This window comes from Pteropus alecto, unplaced genomic scaffold, assembly GCF_000325575.1.
Source record: "Pteropus alecto unplaced genomic scaffold, ASM32557v1 scaffold23, whole genome shotgun sequence".
Classification (NCBI taxonomy): Eukaryota; Metazoa; Chordata; class Mammalia; order Chiroptera; family Pteropodidae; genus Pteropus; species Pteropus alecto.
Window position 1 is genome coordinate 6,033,500 of NW_006435837.1, and position 19,036 is coordinate 6,052,535.

At 41.3% G+C, this 19,036-nt stretch overlaps 2 protein-coding genes across 5 annotated transcripts in view; one reads left to right on the top strand and one right to left on the bottom strand.

Moving 5' to 3' along the window:
- Window positions 1–19,036, top strand: part of CTPS2 (CTP synthase 2) — an 89,611-nt gene that overhangs the window by 24,834 nt on the left and 45,741 nt on the right. For all 4 annotated transcript variants that reach the window (XM_015589127.2, XM_025046622.1, XM_015589126.2 and 1 more), the window contains 5 exons: window positions 905–1,037; window positions 3,546–3,634; window positions 4,579–4,673; window positions 6,626–6,688; window positions 6,795–6,838. In XM_015589127.2, coding sequence (XP_015444613.1) covers window positions 905–1,037; window positions 3,546–3,634; window positions 4,579–4,673; window positions 6,626–6,688; window positions 6,795–6,838 — 424 coding nt within the window. The remainder of the gene's footprint in view (window positions 1–904; window positions 1,038–3,545; window positions 3,635–4,578; window positions 4,674–6,625; window positions 6,689–6,794; window positions 6,839–19,036) is intronic.
- S100G (S100 calcium binding protein G) overlaps window positions 16,508–19,036 on the bottom strand; it is a 3,759-nt gene continuing 1,230 nt past the window's right edge. Inside the window, exon 3 of the mRNA XM_006911639.2 lies at window positions 16,508–16,770. Coding sequence (XP_006911701.1) covers window positions 16,666–16,770 — 105 coding nt within the window. The 3' untranslated portion in view covers window positions 16,508–16,665. The remainder of the gene's footprint in view (window positions 16,771–19,036) is intronic.

Consider the following 19,036-nt stretch of genomic DNA (forward strand, 5'->3'; position numbering starts at 1 on the left):
TTCTCTCGGGTACTTCAGTCACCTTTCTAGAAAGTCACCTTTACTGTCGATTTTGACTTCTTATGCATTTCTCTCCTCCCAGCCTTTTTACCGTCATGTTGCTCTTGTATTCTTTGCAGATGTTGATATGAATGAGGAATATTCCTCAGCACAGTAACATTCTTGTTCTAAGGTGTTAGAGGAAGGATTTGCTTTCAAGCTTTAAAATATCTTCAGCCCCAAGATGACATTTCCACTTACTTAGTATCAGACCAGACATTTTTTCATATTCTTTGAACAGATTTCCTGACAAAAGCAACATCGAAGATTGTGTCTCTAATGGTAAAATGTGATTGAGCGTTTTATATAGAATGGAATTTTCTCATAAAAATGATCTAAACGCCTTGTAACATTTTAAGTAGTTCTCTTAGCACCGTTCTTTAGTCATGCCATGAATAACCTGGCTTTTGTGGGCCAGCTGGGAATGTAACAATTTTTAAAGTAGACACTTTGAATGCATTTTCTTATATAATGTCACCTTACAAAGTTAATATTGGAATGTTTCATATTGACACTCAGAATGCATTTTCTTATACGATGTCACCTTGTAAATGAATTTAAGGACAGTTCATGTTTATGAGATGCAGACAGCTTTTCATATTTTTAATGCTGTTAACTTTTTCTCTTGATTTATATCTGTGCCGGCTTATGTAAACCAACATTGGAATTTCTTATGATTTTGAAATCTGTCGGCATACAGATTTTAGTTCTTTGGTGGTGGGGTGGAGATTGGAGTCAAATACATCAAGTTCAAGGCTCCTCTTCTAAGGTTTTGAAAAGTACCTTGGGATAAGAACGGTGGCTGTCATTATGTTTGTGATATTATGTTCCATGCGTATAACCTTAAACTCGTCTCCCCTCCCAGGTATGAAAGGTTACAGAAAACGTGCTCCATAGCCCTGGTTGGTAAATACACCAAGCTCAGAGACTGCTATGCCTCTGTGTTCAAAGCCCTGGAACACTCAGCCTTGGCCATCAACCACAAGTTGAATCTGATGGTGAGCTCCGGACTAGTCTTCCAGATATTTCAATCATTCACCCTGATATTTTGTGCTTCAGAGGCAGGTAGTATTGAAGGATCTCCGAGACCACCTCCAGGTTTGATGATTCTCCAGGAGGACTCAGCATATAGTCAGACTTATGTCTAAGCTTAATTACAGTGGAAGAATGCAGAGTAAAATCAGCAAAGGGAAAAGACACACAGGATCAAGTCTGGGTGCAACTTCCAGGAGTCCTCCCGCAGGGAAGTCACAGAGGATGCGGTTTAATTCCCCCAGCAACGAGCTGTGACAACAGGTGTGAAGTGCTGTCTGCCAGGGAAGCTCATTAGAGACTTGAGTACCAAAATTCCAGACTCCCAGAGAAAAAGCAGCCGATCGGCATAAATTGTGTTGTTTCTATAAATTCCGTAGGCACAATGAGCCACTCTCTTATCAGTTCTGGGAATGGTAGGAACCCTTCCCAAATCCAAGTTTCAAGATGCCAGCCAAGGTCCAGCCTTGTAAGCAAGCCTTTCCAAGGGTAACGATCGGGCTTGCCGTGTTCACTTTGTTCTGCCTACAGGTTTAAGGCACAGTTTCTGAAATTAGGCTTTGCACATCCAGGGCCATATATACTTCATACTCATTTAAGTACATCGTATTTGCCTAATAAGAAAATAATTAGCATTGGAATTAAATCCGATTTTTAAAAATGCTATGTTGCCTTTTTGAACTCGGAGGAGTGGTATCTGGCAAACAGTGATTATTTGTTTTTTAAAATCGGTGTTCTCCTCTCCTGGCCTGGGTCTGTGTGGGAATTAGGCAAGCCTGGGGAGTCATACTTGGGGGGCTTAAGATGCAGCTACCTCAGTGTGTGGGGGCCCTCTGTCCTCGGGTCTGCAGTACCGGGGCCTGGCATGGGGCGTGGAGAGAGAGACTGCCTTACCTCCAGCCAGGAACAGATGTGGGTCTGGGTCAGCTTCTCATACCCCAGATGTTCTGTTTGCAATACATGCCTAATAGCCAAAGTCAAAATAAATTTAAACAAATTCAGTCAAATCAGTATGGGAGAGTAGAGGTGGAGTTATCATATATAGGTCGAGTATATTCTTTGCGTTTGTTAGTTGTAGAAGTAGTATACGCTAAGTGTAGAAAATTTTTAAAAGACATCATGTAAAATGCAGAAAGCAAAAGATTTGTCCTGCCTGAAATCCTACTTCTCTGTTGTACCTGTCATTCCCAGTTTGATGCGTATCTTTCTAGACTTTTCTCTATCTATAAACGTTTATATTTAATTATATTATGTATGGATATCTCAGAGTTCAAGCAAGCCTTATTATTCTTGATTTAAATAGTAATACCTTTATATAATGAGCAAAAAGATACATTTATATTTCCAAGAAATTTAGTAACTTCCACTTAGACATCAGCTTAGGACCTATCTGCCTTTTCTCTCACGTCTTTGTAACCTCCTTTTCTAACTACTTTTTATTTTTGGCTTTCCAGAGAATATTTTACCTCCCGTTTTTCCTACTCCTCCAAGAGGAAAAAAAAGAGCAATAGAAAAATTGTTATATACAAACTTTGTAAAGCCTTCACAATTTTGTACCTTAAGATATAATCAGATAGTAATTTTTACAAAAGAAACGCTAAAATAACAGATACGTAGAGACTGTTACATATGTAGGAAGTGCACACGATATTTCATTTAATACAGTTTCTTGATATTATGTTCTACTCAGTACTCTTTGAGTCACAGCCTCGGCATATTCTTTTCTTTTTTAAAAAATTATTTATTGATTTATTTTGGCGTATTCTCTTAAAGTCCAGTCTGTTGCTGTGTTAAGTGCGCCTGCTTTACTGCATCACCTTCCCGACTGCTTTCCAGTCCTCCCTCCATTTCAAACTCTGTACCAGAGCGATCCTTCTAAAATCACTCTCTGTTCCTATTGTCCCCTTAGTTAAGACCTTTCCGTGGCCTCAAGTGTAAATTTCTCCGGCTGGGTGCAGCCTCTTCTGAGGGCCCCCGGGGTGGCTACTACTTCCTCTGTTTCCTGTGAGGTTTCATACACGCTGGTCCTTCATCTCCCTTTGCCTCTCACACACCTTCCCACCTGCCTCCCAATGTGCACGCACATGCTCGTCTTGCTTCCGCTCATCCTCGAGGGCCTAGCTTCTTGGACGTCACCTCCCCAGCAGTCTTCCCTGATGATGCTCCCTCCCTTCCGTCCTCCAGGGTCCAGGTCTAGATCAGTGTGGCTCCTGGTTACTTCCTCAGCAGTCTCTTCCTTGCTCACTATAGCCATTACCCCACTGTGATATCGCTGCCTGTTTATCTGGTTTTGTACTCTTCCTGAAAGATTATAAGAACCGTAACACAGAGATCTTGCGTTTCTGTCCCAGGCGTCCAGTACAGTATTTACATAACAAGTAGGTATTGAAAAACTATGTCATAGTGTTCGATAGTTCTAATATTTCTTAACGTACTTTCTGAAATGTTCCTTTAATCTGTTGGATGTTTTTTAGTACATCGACTCCATTGATCTGGAGCACACCACTGAAGCTGAGGACCCTGTGAAATTCCACGAAGCGTGGCAGAAGCTATGCAAAGCTGAGTGAGTCCTGGGGACCGTCCACGCCAGTTAGGAAAATGCCATTGTGCTTTTTCTGTAATGATTTCATTGACCGCAATTACTAATTTTTGTGCATTTTGAAAGGTAGTCTGGAGTACTTGCGGTCATTATGGCTGGTTGTGATATGTTCACACCGCATTTATTTTGCGATGTGCCACGTTGATGTTAGTGGCATGTGCAATGACATGGTTTGGTTTGGGGGAGGGCGGTGGTCCTGTTTTGGAGAGAAGGTGTGTTGATCGTATTGAAAGATGCAGAGATGGATCTTACACAAAGTTAAAGTACAAAGATGACAACCCTTCTCTCTTGGTTATATTTTCTTTTCCACGTCATTTGATTCTTGTTTTTATTTCCTAAGTAATCGACAGAACTCTTGGGGGCAGCATCGTATCATGAGGGTAGCATGACTCTGCCAGTTTTTCTCTTGAACTCTTGTCTTTTCAAATGAGTTTGTCTACAAGGTCTCTAAAGTGTCTTCTAACAAGGAAATCTCCCTGTGCTCTAGTTAATTAGCGATTGAAATCTTAGATTGATTTTACCAGTTTAACTCTTTCTGATTATGTAAGAGATCTTAACATTTTTATAGTAGTGCTTTAAAAAAAAACCCATAAGCTATTTTTATTCAGATAATTCTCAGTGGCATTTTTAATCGAATTGAGTTTCTCCGTCACTATGATCTTGCCACAAAGACCTATCAGAAAATACATATTGAGGTCAGTTGTGAGAAATTACTGCAGCTTCTTCATACGTTGGGAGAATTTCAAGAAGAAAGTTCAGGATGTCAGTTCATGCAATCTGTTCTGAATATAGACCTCGAGCATATGCTCTAGTGTTGGACTGGGGATCGGCAAACATAAAAGGCTGCAAACAAGAGTTTTACAAATAAAAATAATGTCAAATTCACCCTCATCTTGTGTTGATTGCAGTGGTGTTCTTGTGCCAGGAGGCTTCGGAATCAGAGGAACATTGGGAAAACTCCAGGCGATTTCTTGGGCAAGGGCAAAGAAGATTCCTTTTCTGGGTAAAACTCATGTTTATGGATCCTAACTATGAGTTTATTAGACTTTGGACACCAAGTAGGGGTGACACTTGATAGGGTTTGTTAACGTGAAAAGTATGAACTCACATTTGAGTATTCAGGCACCGAATAGTCTGTGACGGGGGTCAGTGAACTGTATCCTGCAGGCCATACCTGGCTCGTGGGCTGTTTTTGTAAATAAAGTTTTATCGACACACACCCATGCCAATTTGTTTATATATTGCCTACGGCAGCTTTTGTGGTACGGTGGCAGAGTCGGAGACCCTACAGCTTGCAAAGCCTAAATGCTTTACTCTCTGGCCTTTTAAAGAAAGAGTTTGTCGACCTAGGAGAACTTATTCATGCTCTGGTTTGGTAGCAAGAGGCCGGGAGAAGTGGCTGTCCATACCTGCCCTTACTTTCTCCGATTCCAACCCAAATCCATCTTTTACCACTTCGAGCACAGAACCATTCAGCAGAACTCCACAATGTTCTTTCTAATCAGAAAAAAAAGTTCGAGTTAAAATTTATATGCTCCCTCTCGAAAAGATAATACGGAAAGACCATCCAATAGTACAGGAACAGCTGTGTTAAAAGTTGGTGGAGCTGAGTCTTTTTAATGCTCTCGTTCGAGTGGCAAAGCGTGGCTTCTGTGCCAGTGAAACCGGATGAAATGGATTCTTGGTGGGATAAAGGAAGCCCTGCAGGTGGGATTCGGTCAGGGGGTGGGGAGAGGCGCAGCTAACACTGTGCTTGGATGTGTTGCTGGCTTTACAGACCGAGTAGACAGGCTTCAGTACCTTCTACTCTCAGCGAGCTATTCATTTTCTCCATGGCCTTTGTTCTTCGATTAGCTTCCTAGATGCTCTCCACTGGCATCCGTTTTCAAAAGGGAAGTTACCTGATGCCTCGTTTTGTTTGTCTAAGCTCGTCCGGGCCATTGTTTTCTTGTGAAGTAATGTGTTCTTTCTGTCTGAACATGGTCAGTGTCATTCAGGTTATTTTCCCTGTATAGGACAGTTCTCAACTCCGTAGCTTTCTCTTTAACACAGTGTATCTTTATGTCCTAGCCACGTGGGAGTCTCTCAAGTCCCCCGAAAGCACTCAGCTCTCTCATACTTACCGACTCGTTCTGGCATGCCTGCTATATTGATTGCTTTCTCCTTTGAATCCCTCCTGCACTTCGGATACGTCTTTCAGAGCATCTGGAATGCTCCTCGGCATTTGTTTAGTGGAGTGAATTGTGGGCCGCAGTGAATTTGGAGATGAGTGAAGGCTGCATCCCTGTAGCAACAGGCCTGGGGCTACACAGGTCTCTTTTCCTTCTCACTGAGCTCTGTTCAGCTCCATTGGGCATCGCCCCGCCCTGCTCTTCACCACACTCAGGCCCACAAGTGGAGGTGCCAGCTCCTCCAGCTGCTGCCATTTTCCTATAGTGAGGTTACTGGGGCTGTTCTGGGCGCCCCTGCCCACCTGTGGGGCTCCTCAGATCCCAGCCCGCTGGCCACCTGAGGCTGCCCTCAGGCAAAGCCAGTATTTAAGGCTGTGAAACCAAGAACGGGGGGGTGTGAAGTCTCCTTCTGGACTTGGGTGTTGTTAGATATTTACTGAAGGACTCAGGTGCTGTGGGACAGCCTCGGAGCCCACCATGTACCTCGATTTAGAGACAAATTTGGAGGGGTCCAGATTTGCCTTTTGGAGCTTACCCTATCGTTTCCTGCCCTTTTCAGACCTGGAATTCATTTCTTCCTCAAATTCGGGTCATCTAACCCCCTTCCCTGCCCCTGCCACAGACGTTCTGACCACGCAGGGCATAGCAGTGAACCAACAGGCAGAGTCTTGCTCTCTCAGAGCCTGAGTTCTAGATGGAGGAGACAGACAGCAAACAAACGAACGGAAAATATGAAGCAATATAAAATATGTTCATATGCTTTATCTATGTGCTTTTAAAATAGGAGTTTGTCTCGGGATGCAACTAGCAGTGATAGAGTTTGCGAGGAACTGCCTTAACTTGAAAGGTAAGTCTGAGATTTGCTAATAACCTTTTATTTTAAAAAAGTCTTTTTACTTAAGATATTGTTCAGCAATATTGGTGAATTTTTGAACTCATTTCTTAATCTTCAGATGCCGATTCCACAGAGTTTGAGCCAAATGCTCATGTTCCTGTGGTAAGTAGCTTGTTTACCTTTCTGAGTTGGGTCGTTGTCATTTTGTTTCTGGCTCTTGCCTAAACTCATAAGAGGCTGTTTTTTTTTTTTTTTTTTCCTTTCATTACACTATTAGGACATTTAGAATTATATATGATTTTATTATTATTTTTACATCAAATTGCTTTGTTTTCAAAAGTCCATCTTGTCAGCCATGTCTTGAAGAAAGACACGATCCTGGACTGTTTTCTCTTTGCAAGCTTAATGTTTAGGAAGGATTAAGTTGACTGTGACCATTAATAACAGTGAGTATAAATAAATGGGCTGGCTGTCCTTAGACTTATCCCTGTCTGTCTAGTTTCCACACTGGCAGTCATCTGTCTTTCTAAAACAAAAGTGACACTTGTTCTGCTGCTGCTCCTCGTCTTCAACTGATTCCTTTTCCTGTAAAATATTCAGTTCAAGGTTCTTGGCTGGGAGCGAAGGCTGTTGTGCTCTGTCACCTGCTGCTTTGTTAATTCAATCCATGGCATCCCCATCCCTCCCATGCTTGGGGTTTATGTTTGGATAATCCGAGCAAGTTTTTTAGATGTGTCCTGAGATTCCTTACACCTGAGATGTCCCCCTTCTGCAGCCTCCCTCCCCCTGGAATCTCAATAAAACCAGCAAAGAATTTCATTAAAAAAATAAACCAAACCCAATGACCGACAACTTCCTGTTCATCCCGAGAGGCCTTTCCTGACCTTTCTTTCTGAGCTTCTGCCATCTGTGCTGTTGGGGAGGAAGAAACTTTCCTCTACCTTTCACTTCTTCTGTCTGGTGTAATAATTAAATCAACACGAGACAGTAACAAGAGAAAGTACTCAAATTTAATTACGTTCGTACGTCTGGAAACCCAGCTTACTGGAGAAGTGTAGAGACAGAAAGGGAAAATGAGGTAGAGATGGCATTCTGACCTAAGGATGAGGTACGGTGCCTGGGGCTTCTGGAGGGAAGGACGATCCTTCACAGAACAGTAAGAAGAACGGATGTTTAGTAATAAGTAGATTGTCCTGCCCTATAGATAGATTTAAAAAACGGTGATTCCTAGTAATCTCTTAGTATGGGCAAGGGCAAGGCCCCTAATTCAAATTCTTCTCCATAGTTAAGGAGAGGAGACAGAAGATCATCTTGAGCCTGCAGTGTCTCCACTGCCTTTAGCTGAAAACAGTTCGCATACCGCAGAGGCACAGATCGGAACGACCTATTCTGAACGCCTCTAATGCCTTGTACCCACCTCTGTCAGAGTGTACACCTCACCATTATACTTGATTTTCTTTTTAACAGCTTTATGGAGATATAATTCACATGCCATGATATTTAGCCACTTGAAGTGTATAATTCAGTGGCTTTTAGCATATACACAGATCTGTGCAACCATCACCACAATCAATTTTGAACTGTTTTCATTACTCTGAAAGAAACCCCCCATCCCTTAGCTGATACCCCAAGCCTCCTAGTTTCCTCCCTTGGCTCCAGCTCTGGGCAATCATTAATCCGTTTTCTGTCTCTATGGGCTTGCCCGTTCTGACATTTCATGGAATCATAGAATATGCGGCCTTTTGTGACTGGCTTTTTTCACTTGGCATAATGTTGTCAAGATCTGAGTACATCGTAACATCTATCAGGTACTTTGCTTCTTTTTATTGCTGAATAATATCCCATTATGTAGACATACTACATTTTATTAACCCATTCGGTCATCGATGGATGTTCAGATTGTTTTCATTTTTTGGCTGTTATGAATAGTGCTGCTACAATGAACCTTTGTGTGCAAGTTATTGTGTAAACATATTTTCATTTCATGGGGATATATCCACCTAGGAGTGGACTTGTGGGTCCTGTGTTGACTGTATGTTTAACCTTTTGAGTAACTACTGGGCTGACTTCCAAAGTGGCCACAACATTTTACATTCCTTCCAGCAGTATATGAGGGCTTCAATTTATCCACATCCTTAACACTCACTATCGTCTGTCTTTTTGATTCTAGGCATCCTAATGGGCATAAAATTGCATCTCATTGTGGCTTTGATTTGCATTTCCCTGATGGCTTAGGTTGTCAAGCATCTTTTCATGTGCTTACTGGCCACTTGCATGTCATCTTTGGAGAAATGGCTGTTCAGATCCCTTGCACATTTTTAAATCAGGTTATTTGGTTTTTTTATTATTAAATTGTAAATATTCTTGATATATTCTAGATACAGGTTTCTTATTAGATATATAATTTGCACTACGTGGATCGGGTAATTCTTTGTGGTGGGTCTGTCCTGTGCACTGTAGGATGTTCGGCAGCCTCCTTGGCCTCCACCCACTAGATGTCAGTAGTACATTTCTTCCAACCCTCAATTGTAACCCTAAAAAACCACCTCCAGATATTGGAGCACATCCCCTGGGAGCACAGGCAGACTAGCCCCCATTAAGAACCACTAATTTAGAGAAATCCACTCGTATTTCTCTCGCCTTCAACCTAACCTCTCCCTTCCCTTGTGGCAGCCATTAATTCTTATTTTTTTTTTTTATCAGTTATCTTTCCATTTTTTAAAGTAAGCCTGTATGTCTGCTTGTAACCCCCTCCTCTTCTTAGATAAATGGTAGTATACTCTGTACATTTTTTTTGTCTACTTTTTTCACTTAACATTATATGCTGGAGACCACTCCATGGAAGGATATGGGGATACTCTTCACTCCTTTTACAGCTAACAGTCCAAACCTTAATGAACCATAACTCCCCAGCCAGATGATACTCTTAAGTTTTATGCTCAGAAGACCTAATACTAATGAAGAGTTCCTTATGAAGCTTTAATATAAACATATTTCCTGACTATTGGCCGAAATGGCTGTGCCGGCAAATCATGAGTTTTGTTTTGTTTTTTTAAGATAATACTTTGGAATAGGAAATGATTTTACCAGTAGGTGCCACTGTTACATCGCTTTGGCAACATTCTTTGATGACTGCCTTTTACTGGTTGTGTGTGTATGTGCACCCACCTACCCACACACATATGTGGATATGTGTTTCCTTTTTAACAAATACATATGTCAGCGCGCTTGAGACACTGTTTCCTCTTGCTCTTTGTACTGATCGCTCCACATCAATGCACAGGGATCTTCCACCAACTTGCCCTGCTGCCTGCATCATTTTTGTTTAATCCGTCTCATACTGACGAATATTTAGGTTATGTCCATTCTTTTGCTACTTTAAATCATGCTGCAGATTAGTAGCCATTTACGTATGTCTTTGTACCCACACCTCCACACTCGGATGAATTCCTAGAAGGGGAATTGCTAAGTCAGAGGATATGTGCGTTTTACATTTTGAAAACGTCTATACTCATAAGTGAGAAGAGAACAATAAAACCTAATTGCTACTGAACATCGTTATGGCCCGCAATCAGTTTGTCAGAGAAAAATAGCCTTAAGAGCCAGCATTTGCGATGATGGTGAGAAGTCTTATTAAAGAAAAAGACCAAGGTAATAGAATCACCAGGCAGCAAACACCAGGAAGCCTGGGGAATCACTTAAACTTGAGCAAATAACAATGACTTACAGCGAGTAATGGCCATTCTGGCCCCGCTAGCTAAAAAAGTAAATAATTTGGAAACCAGCAGCCTCCTTTAGGGTATATTTGCTGCCAAAATCTGTTTCATGGGTATGGGAGATGAAAAATCATTTTTCTTCTACTTTTCTAGGTTCCTGGGTGAGACCACCCCCCTTTGTAATCAAAGACAGATTAGCAGGAGAAAAACAAGCAGCAGTTTAATAACATGGATCCCTCCTGTGTGTATGGGAGAGACGAAAACTGAGTAACTCCCCTAAACGGCCGAGGCCAGCAACTTAAACACCATCTCCAGCTAAAGACAAAAGAAGTTGTTTTAGGGGGAGCAGGTTAGGAGAGTCAGTTATGAGAGGTTATCGGGGAAAAGAAGAAAACAAGGGACAGATCGTTATGCAGATTAAGATCTTGCCTTCTCCATTGATGAGCGGTTCTAGAGGCTTAACGGTCAGTCCTCTTCCTGGTACAGAGAGGGAGACACCCTTACAAATGGAGATTTCCCTTAGAAGTGTAAATGTCTCTTAGAAAAAGGGTAACTTCTTGGTTTTCAGAGCTTCTCTGCTGTTTCTTAAAAATAATCAGCTCAAAGTAATTCTTATGTCAAAGAGACATATTTGGGGGTGTTAAATTCTGATCCCCTTCATGGGCCATCATGGCCCACCTTTGGCATGCATAATTAGTCTCACCGTTGCATATGAAATCGGTAGAGACACTGGCATCCAAGACATATCTAACTGGAGGTGTCTCTTATACACATAAAAGGAGAAATAGATTTTTCTCTAAGAGTGAAAGTAGACTCTGAGTCTGAGAGTACCAGGAGAGAGTGAGTAAAATTTAATTTATTGTGTCATTTCTGTGCTTAATCCACAAGGTGAAATAGAAGACTCTGAGATTTTGCAGGAATTTAGGGCTCTGCAGCAAGTCTGATTCTTTGGCCTGCTTCAAAGTAGCTTTACCTGCCTTCTAGAGGATGCTTACCAGGAACACAGCTGTAGCTAGCTGACTTGCATTCTGGCTCTATATCAATCACATGGTTGCTGCTGACACCCTTGACCTTGAATTTGGCTTTAGACCTCTCCAGTTCAAGTGGAGGATAGTTCATGGCATTGTGGACTTTATATTTAGAATATCTTTGGCTTTTGAGACTCGTGTAGGAAAAGGATCTCTATCTACTGTTTAGGTATGTGGATATGCTTAATTTTTAAAATTTTAATTTTAATAATATTACATTTTATGCAATGCCTTAATTTGTCTTTCCATTTTTCCATTAACGGATACTTAAATTGCTTCCAAATTTTGTTTTGACAAACGATGCTGCAATGAATATTCCTATATGGGTATCCACGTACATACATGCAAATGGTTCCAATCTAAAATATAGTCTTAGAGGAATGACTTTGTCGAAGGGTGTGCTCTTCTGTTAACTTCTAGTTATACCAAATCACTCTCCAAAGCGGTTATAATATTTATACTCCCACCAGCAAAGTTTGAGGCTCCAATTTCTCCTATCTTTGCCAACACTTGGTATTTTCAGCTTTTAATATTTGCCTTTCTGAGGGTTGGAGTGACATGGCATTGGATATGCTTAATTTTTAGCGTTTCTTTTCCGTTTATTGAAAACAGTAACTTAAATCTGAGTTTACATAAGATATAGCATCCTGAAAACAGAACCTGTGTTCCATCTTCACACACATGCACACTCGGATGGTGGGATAGGTAAGAAAAAGTGAGAAATTTGAAGCATTTTAATGAAAATTTGAGATTGAGATATTTGATAGCATTTCATCTTTAGTTATTTATCATAGATGTGACTTCTTTTATACCTTTTTCAAAGTTAAAATTAATTTTACATCTGACACACTAGATTTGTGAAATAGTCACAAATAATTGAAAGTCAGTTCAGGTGAAGAGTAATTTGTGTTATTCATTAAGCATATTAATGCATAACATTTTCCTACCTTTAGTTGAAGCCCTGTTTGAAATATTTTCTTCTTCCATGTTATTTTTCAACAATTTTACATGGAAAGCAAATTAAGAGGTGTTAAAAAAAAAAAAAAACCAGATGGCCACGTAGAGTAATTTTTTAGGCAACATTTATTACTTTGAAGACTGCTTTGCATTTGGAACATCGTAGTGAACATCTCCCAACTAACAAAACGACCTTACAAAAGTCATTTGGAGCTTAGTGGGGCTAAAGAACATTTATCCCATAAAAGCAGCTGTCAAGGACAGCTATACAAGTAAAATAGCCTTTTATGGACTAGTCTGGGAGCCTAATAGCCATTTAATCCTGTCTTGGTGAGGATGATAGGTTCAGAGTCTGTATGAGGCTGTTGGCCATAGTAACTGCTTTCTGTCTGGAGAAAGAAAGATTCTTCCAGGCATGATAGCCACTGCCTAATAGATAGCGCATCTTTTCCACCTGACCGTACCCCCAGCCAGGTCTACTTTTGGAAAAGAGACAGCACTGCCAGGAGTAAGGCCCCATTAGTGAACCATAAGAGGAGTCCATAATTTTAACAATGAATGACTAAATGAGTACTTCAAAGCTAATGCATTTTAAAGATTTTATACCTTGAACTCAATGCGAAATGCCTTAAGAATAGGTATTTCAACCACTTTAAAGATTTTTTTTGTTTTGCACTAGAAATAACTGGATGCTAACGGAAAGAAATTATTAAAAAGAAAACAGTCACTGTATGTTTGGAGCTTGTCCACTTAAGTGCAGTCCTAAACAGTGTATTTCAGTTTAGTTGGTGATGCGAAGCATAGACCAGTGAAACATGGAACCAAGTATATGGGCAGTACGCGAGTATGCTGTCATTAATGCTCCCAGCGCTGTCAACTAGTCTGTAACTGTGCCATCCACTATGGTAGCTGCTGGCCACATGGGGCTACGGAGCACTTGAAATGTAGTTAGTGTGGCTGAGGAACTGAATTTTAAATTTTATTTTATCTTCATTAATTTAAATGTCAGTAGCCACCTGATCTAGTGGTCGGGGGTATCACATAGCACAGGTAGATCTTAGATAAGAATTCCGTTGGGAAAAAGTTCTGTGGCTTAGAGTAAGAAGGGAAGATCGTCAAAGGCTTGGAGACGATAGAAAGAAGGGGAGGCGTGTGCTAGGCTGGAATGTCCAAGATTTGGTCATAGAATACAGAGTAGCTTGGCTGAAGCACATGGCCCTACAGGGAAGCGAAGGGAAATAAAGGAGGTTAGTGTGGATTTTGGAGGCCCTGGAGTGTCAGCGTCAAAATTAATCCTGAAGACGATAGGGAACCAGTAAGATAACCCCTGCCAACTGTGACATGTTATGCTAATATCATACTTGTTACCGAAGGCTTTCCAATAGAATGGGTGCTTTAGGGAGATTCAGCTGGCACGAGAGATAGAGGGCTGAGAGGGGAGAAAAGAGTCCAGGCAAGGCGTGTGGTTGAGCATTACGGCAGCCTCCGTCTGTGATCTAAGGATCCGGGTGGCAGATCAACTTTATGGAATGAATCAACAAGATTTAGTGACTGGATAGTTAAGAATTTTTCATTCAGGAAATAGCTCTTGAGCCTCTGCCATGTGCCAGGCCCGGATCTAGACTTGAGGATGCGTCGGTGAAACAATGGATAAAAATGCTAGTCCTGGTGGAGCCTACAGTCTACCGAGGATTGCAATTCTGTGGCTGACAAGATGCTGGTACTGTTGATTCAAGAGGAAATTCAGACGGATCCTGTTGGATGTGGGAGAGGAGATCCATGTTGGAAGCCAGGCCAAGGACGATGAAATAGACAGACACGCACACACCATGCACATACAGACACCACAAACAACGCTCCCTATGTTTTCACCCTTCCTGAGGGTTAACCCTCAAACACTGATTTGTCCAAGTCAGCCAGGAAGAGGGGTACTTCTCCAGTGTGTTTCCCGTGCGTCACCATTGTTCCCTTGAGGCCTTCCCAGCTTACCCAGTTTGCCTTAGAGGCCTCCTGCCTAGCCCTGGCCTCCACTCTGCGACCGCCTCCCCTCCTCCCCACTGCAGACTCTTTTTTGGTGCCGCCTCATCTTCCTAAAGCACGTTCATGTCACTCTGTGACTCCTACACCTTCCTACCTTCCTGCTCCCTTTCTGACCTTCGTTTAGCGTGGCAACCAGGGACTTTCATGGTCTGAAGCCAGTGTGCCCTCTTTATTCCTCATAGCTGGCTTTACGCCGAAGATACGGTGCGTACGTTCCCTGAACTGCCTTGCACTTGGACGTGATGTGTTTACTGGGAGTGGGATTTTCCCTCCTTTTGAATGCCCTTTGCTACCCCCTCCCTGCAGGTTCCCCTCAAGGCTCTTCCTACAAATCCCACTTGAATACTGCTTCCTCAATTAAGCCTTTCCCTGGCCTGATCCCAGACTTACTGACTTAGGATCTCAGAGGCCTGGAAAGGGGTATCTCTTAAGGCATCTTGTGTAATGCTTTGCCCATAGTAGGTACTTTGTATATGTCGGAGTTGAAAGAGATAATGTTTATTTGCTCTGCAAGTGGCTCATTGAGATTAGAACATAGGCTAAAATGGGAAGCCGGAATGACCTGGATATTAGAACTCAACAAAGCATATGCAACAAGAAAACAAAACTCCACACTGTAGACTAGTGTTGCTTATTAATAAAGATGTGAAAATCGTAAGTAAAATATTAGAGTGTGTAATTTAAAAGCATTAAAGATTAATTGGTCACGACTGGGCAGTGTGTCTCGGGAATTAAATCGATTAACGCATCATATTGATCAAACAAAAGAGAGAACCCTCACATCACCACAGATGCTCAATCTGCTGTCTATAGTACCTACACCCTGGTGCTCACAATCTCGTAACAAACCAGGAAGCGAAGAGTACTTCTTACACAGAAGAAAGAATGTCTTTTATAAACCAATATCCAACAGTAAACTCATTGGAGAAATAGTAGAAGATTCCTACTAAAACCAGAAACAAATAACAGATGTGCACTAATGTGACCTGCTGAAGTTAAAATGAGACTGACGAGTGCTGTCTGGGGAGTGAAGCTGGCATTCTCTCGCCTGTTCGTAGAAATATGAATCAGTACAACCTTTTGGAAAATCAATTAGGTGGTCTGTTTTGCAAACCATAAAAATATTCATACCCTCTGACTCAGACATTTACTTCCCAGAAATTCTCCTAGGGAAATCTGATGTGTTGACAGAGATATGTACAGGTACTCATTATGACATTATTTAGAAGAATCAGAAATGGCAATAATCTGAATGCCCCACAATGGGGAAATAGTTAAGACTACTATGGGGTATCCATACAGTGGAATATAATTAGTCATTAGAAATGTTTAAGGCTTTTGATGCCATGAGAATGCGCTTGTGTTGAATTAGAATGATCTAAATTTTATTTAAACCTTCCCTCACTGTGTATAAAAGTTTCCTTTGTTTCTTGATGGAAGGGTTAGAACTCAGTTTTCTTTTCCTTTTGGTTAAATTCCCTTCCCATACTTCCTCTGCCCTTCCCCCCTACCCCCGCCCTTGTCCCCAGCCAGACTCAGCAAGGGGAACTTGAGGGCGAGCTGTTTGTTTCTCAGATGCCCAGAGTCCCAGCAGCGCAGGGTGGCAGAGCTGGGAGGCCCCTAGGTCTTCCTGTCCCTTTTATTTTGCACATCACATACTAGAACCAAGGCCACCCCCTTGGTGATGGAGCAGAACTGAATCTTGGTCCTATATTCCTTCTATTTCCCGAGAGGGTCATTGATTCAAAAAGCACAGCAAGTGTTGGGAGATGACTTTCTAGACAAGCGTCTGTGTTTTGAAGTCTGTTTCTCACTAGCTGTTGAGTAGAGTTGAAATTGGCAATGATGTGAGCGTGAAGTGGTCAGGGAGGGAGAGCAAGGACAGGGTTATTCTGGCGGAATCGTGGAGTGAGGGACTTGGTTTGGCACGTTCGAATTCTTTCCAGGTCTCTGACACCATTTTTGTCAAGATCGTGGAACTATTCTGGACCTTATTTTATTATTATTCGATAAAATTAAATGCATTCAGACTAAGGTTACTTTCAAGTCTATCAACCTATGGGGGTCAGTAATTGACAAGGTGAGGCATGTCTTAAGAATTTCTTTATTAGCAATAATTGGATATCACTGTGAGATCATTATAATTGAAAAGATTTAAAAGGAGACATTGAGGACCCAGTGTAGAATAGGGCTGCATCTCAGGTGCTCTTCTCTTGGTGATCAGAATGGTATCATTTTGTTTTTTCTTTCACTGGGATATCTTTTTCAGTACCACCTGGAATTCTTCGAAACTAACTTCTCCGTCTCCATTCTTGTCCAGTTCTTTAAAGAGGTCCTCTATGGCGCTTGGACCCTGGTGGTAGACACAAAGGATGGGATGGGGAGAGGAGAGAAAACTAATCAGTTATGTACTGCTACGCATTCTCCGAAATTAGAGGCACTGTGTCTGTTTCAAGAAGGCAACTGAATTGTCGATTACATGCCATTGATAGTTAGAGGTAGAAAAACCAACTTCAGCTGTAGTATTGCTCCATGTCACAGAACAAGCTACCCTTTTTCCTTTCTATATCACACGTTTATTATTTTAACATTGATAATGTGTATTTTTAATATGTATAATTAGTTTTTTACGTAATCTTAATGTATTTTCCTTTATGCCTCTAAAAACATTCTTTTGAGAGGGAGTTCGACGGCTTCACTGGATGGCCCATGGCCCACAGACAGTCGAGGATCCCTGCCCCAAGGTGTCCTGGGAGCTGGTGTTGTGTCCAACTCCACGTCTGGGCCGGCATATAACCTAGGTGGCACACATAGCTTGCCGCCGGCCGGCACTGTGCCATGGGCTCTCTGTAGCTTGTGCAGTCCTCCCAGCCACCCTGTGGGGGAGATCTACTTTACAGATGAGGAAACTGAGGGTCTGAGACAACATCTGGCTTACTCACAGCTAGTATGTAGAGGGCTTGAGGTTCAAGCATTGACTCTAGAGCCCAACCCCTAACTAGCAACCACCTAGTTTTTCCCAAACCCTGTGCTGCAGCCCAATGCTGTGCTGTGCAGGCTGACTTTGGATCAGTGGTTCTCACACTTTGGAATCATCAGATAGGCTTGCTGGCCTTAGTAAATACAGATCGACGGTCTCACTCCCAGAGTTTCTCATTTCACCTGGCGGGGGCCTGAGATTCTGTATTCTGTTCCCAGGCGATGTTGATGTTGCTGGTCCAGGCCCAGCCATGCTTGGGAACCCTTGCTTGACATGTTCCACGAGCTCATGTACAGCTTGGCTCCCTTTTGACTACTGATACTTCTGGAGCATCTTAAGCAGACTTAATATTAGATCTTAAATCCAGTACAGAAACTCAAATCTTAAAGGCATTACAGCTCAGGCTTTCAGGTAGGAGTCTCTCTGGCAAAATGGTACCTAGGAAACCTCTTGAAATAACAGTTTGGCTTATACGCCTACGTCAAAACACTTTTTTAATTGTAAAAAACGTAACATTTACCAGCTTAACTATTTTTAAGTATACAGTTCAGTAGTGTTAACTACGTTCTCACTATTATGTAACATCTCTATAGCAACATATGTTTTAACCCTTATGATTCCTACAAGTACACTTGGTACTTGGCTATCATCACAAGACCAAACTGTAAGTTAATTATTCAGCACCTAACTTGGTAATAAGTTAGTTATTACCAAATGCTGTTCTCCTGAAGCATTTACTACATTCTAAACCATACAAGGTGATGAAGTAAACAGTGTAATCCTTAGGGAAATAGGTACGTGACTTGGTGAATAGATGTTTCAAAACTTACCATTGGTCTTCCTACCTCTATCCAAATTTCGGAAGTCATATGTGCTTTTTATAAGAAATACATAAAATACAGAAAAATTTAGAAAAGTTCACCAGTCCTAACTTTTAAAACAACTTGTTCGATTGCCTAGGCTCTCCTGTCAGATTATTATTTTTCTTTCTTTTATTATTATGTTCCTTTTATTATTCTTTTTTATTACTATTTTTCTGCCTTTTGGAAAAATTGAGTTTTTAAAATTTTCCTCAAAAACCTTTGTTTTAATTTTAATTAAAGTCTCTTTTTCTGCTACTGCCTTGAACTGTTTTTTAAAGTTATTTTCTATTTTAACCTTAAGAAAATGAGAAGATATCGGTCATTGATTTTAGCTGCTTTTCTTTTTAGTACTAACAACAGAAACCTTCTCAACAACTAAAACTAGAAACCTCTTTACTACCATATTGACAGAAAGGACATTTCTCTTTAAAATCTGGGAAGCAAATGCTTTCTTCTGCAGTCATAGCTAAAATGTGACTAAGTTGAATATCACAATTACAGTCCTTCCATTTTGAAGATCCTGTTTAGTTGCAAAGGAAAGAAAGTGTATTGGACACAGAGAATCCCCTTTCCCTAGTCCTTACTGCCTCTGGACGCATTTTGATTCTGACAACTCTCTGTCGGTTCTTTATGGCTAAAGAAATTTTATCATTTCCTGAAAGTTGTTGAGAAACACATGGTTGCCTCAGTAATTTATTGCTCAACAAATTTATTGCTCGACACAAATTAACAGAAAATTAAATGCGTTTGAAATATATATTCTTTTCAACAGAGGG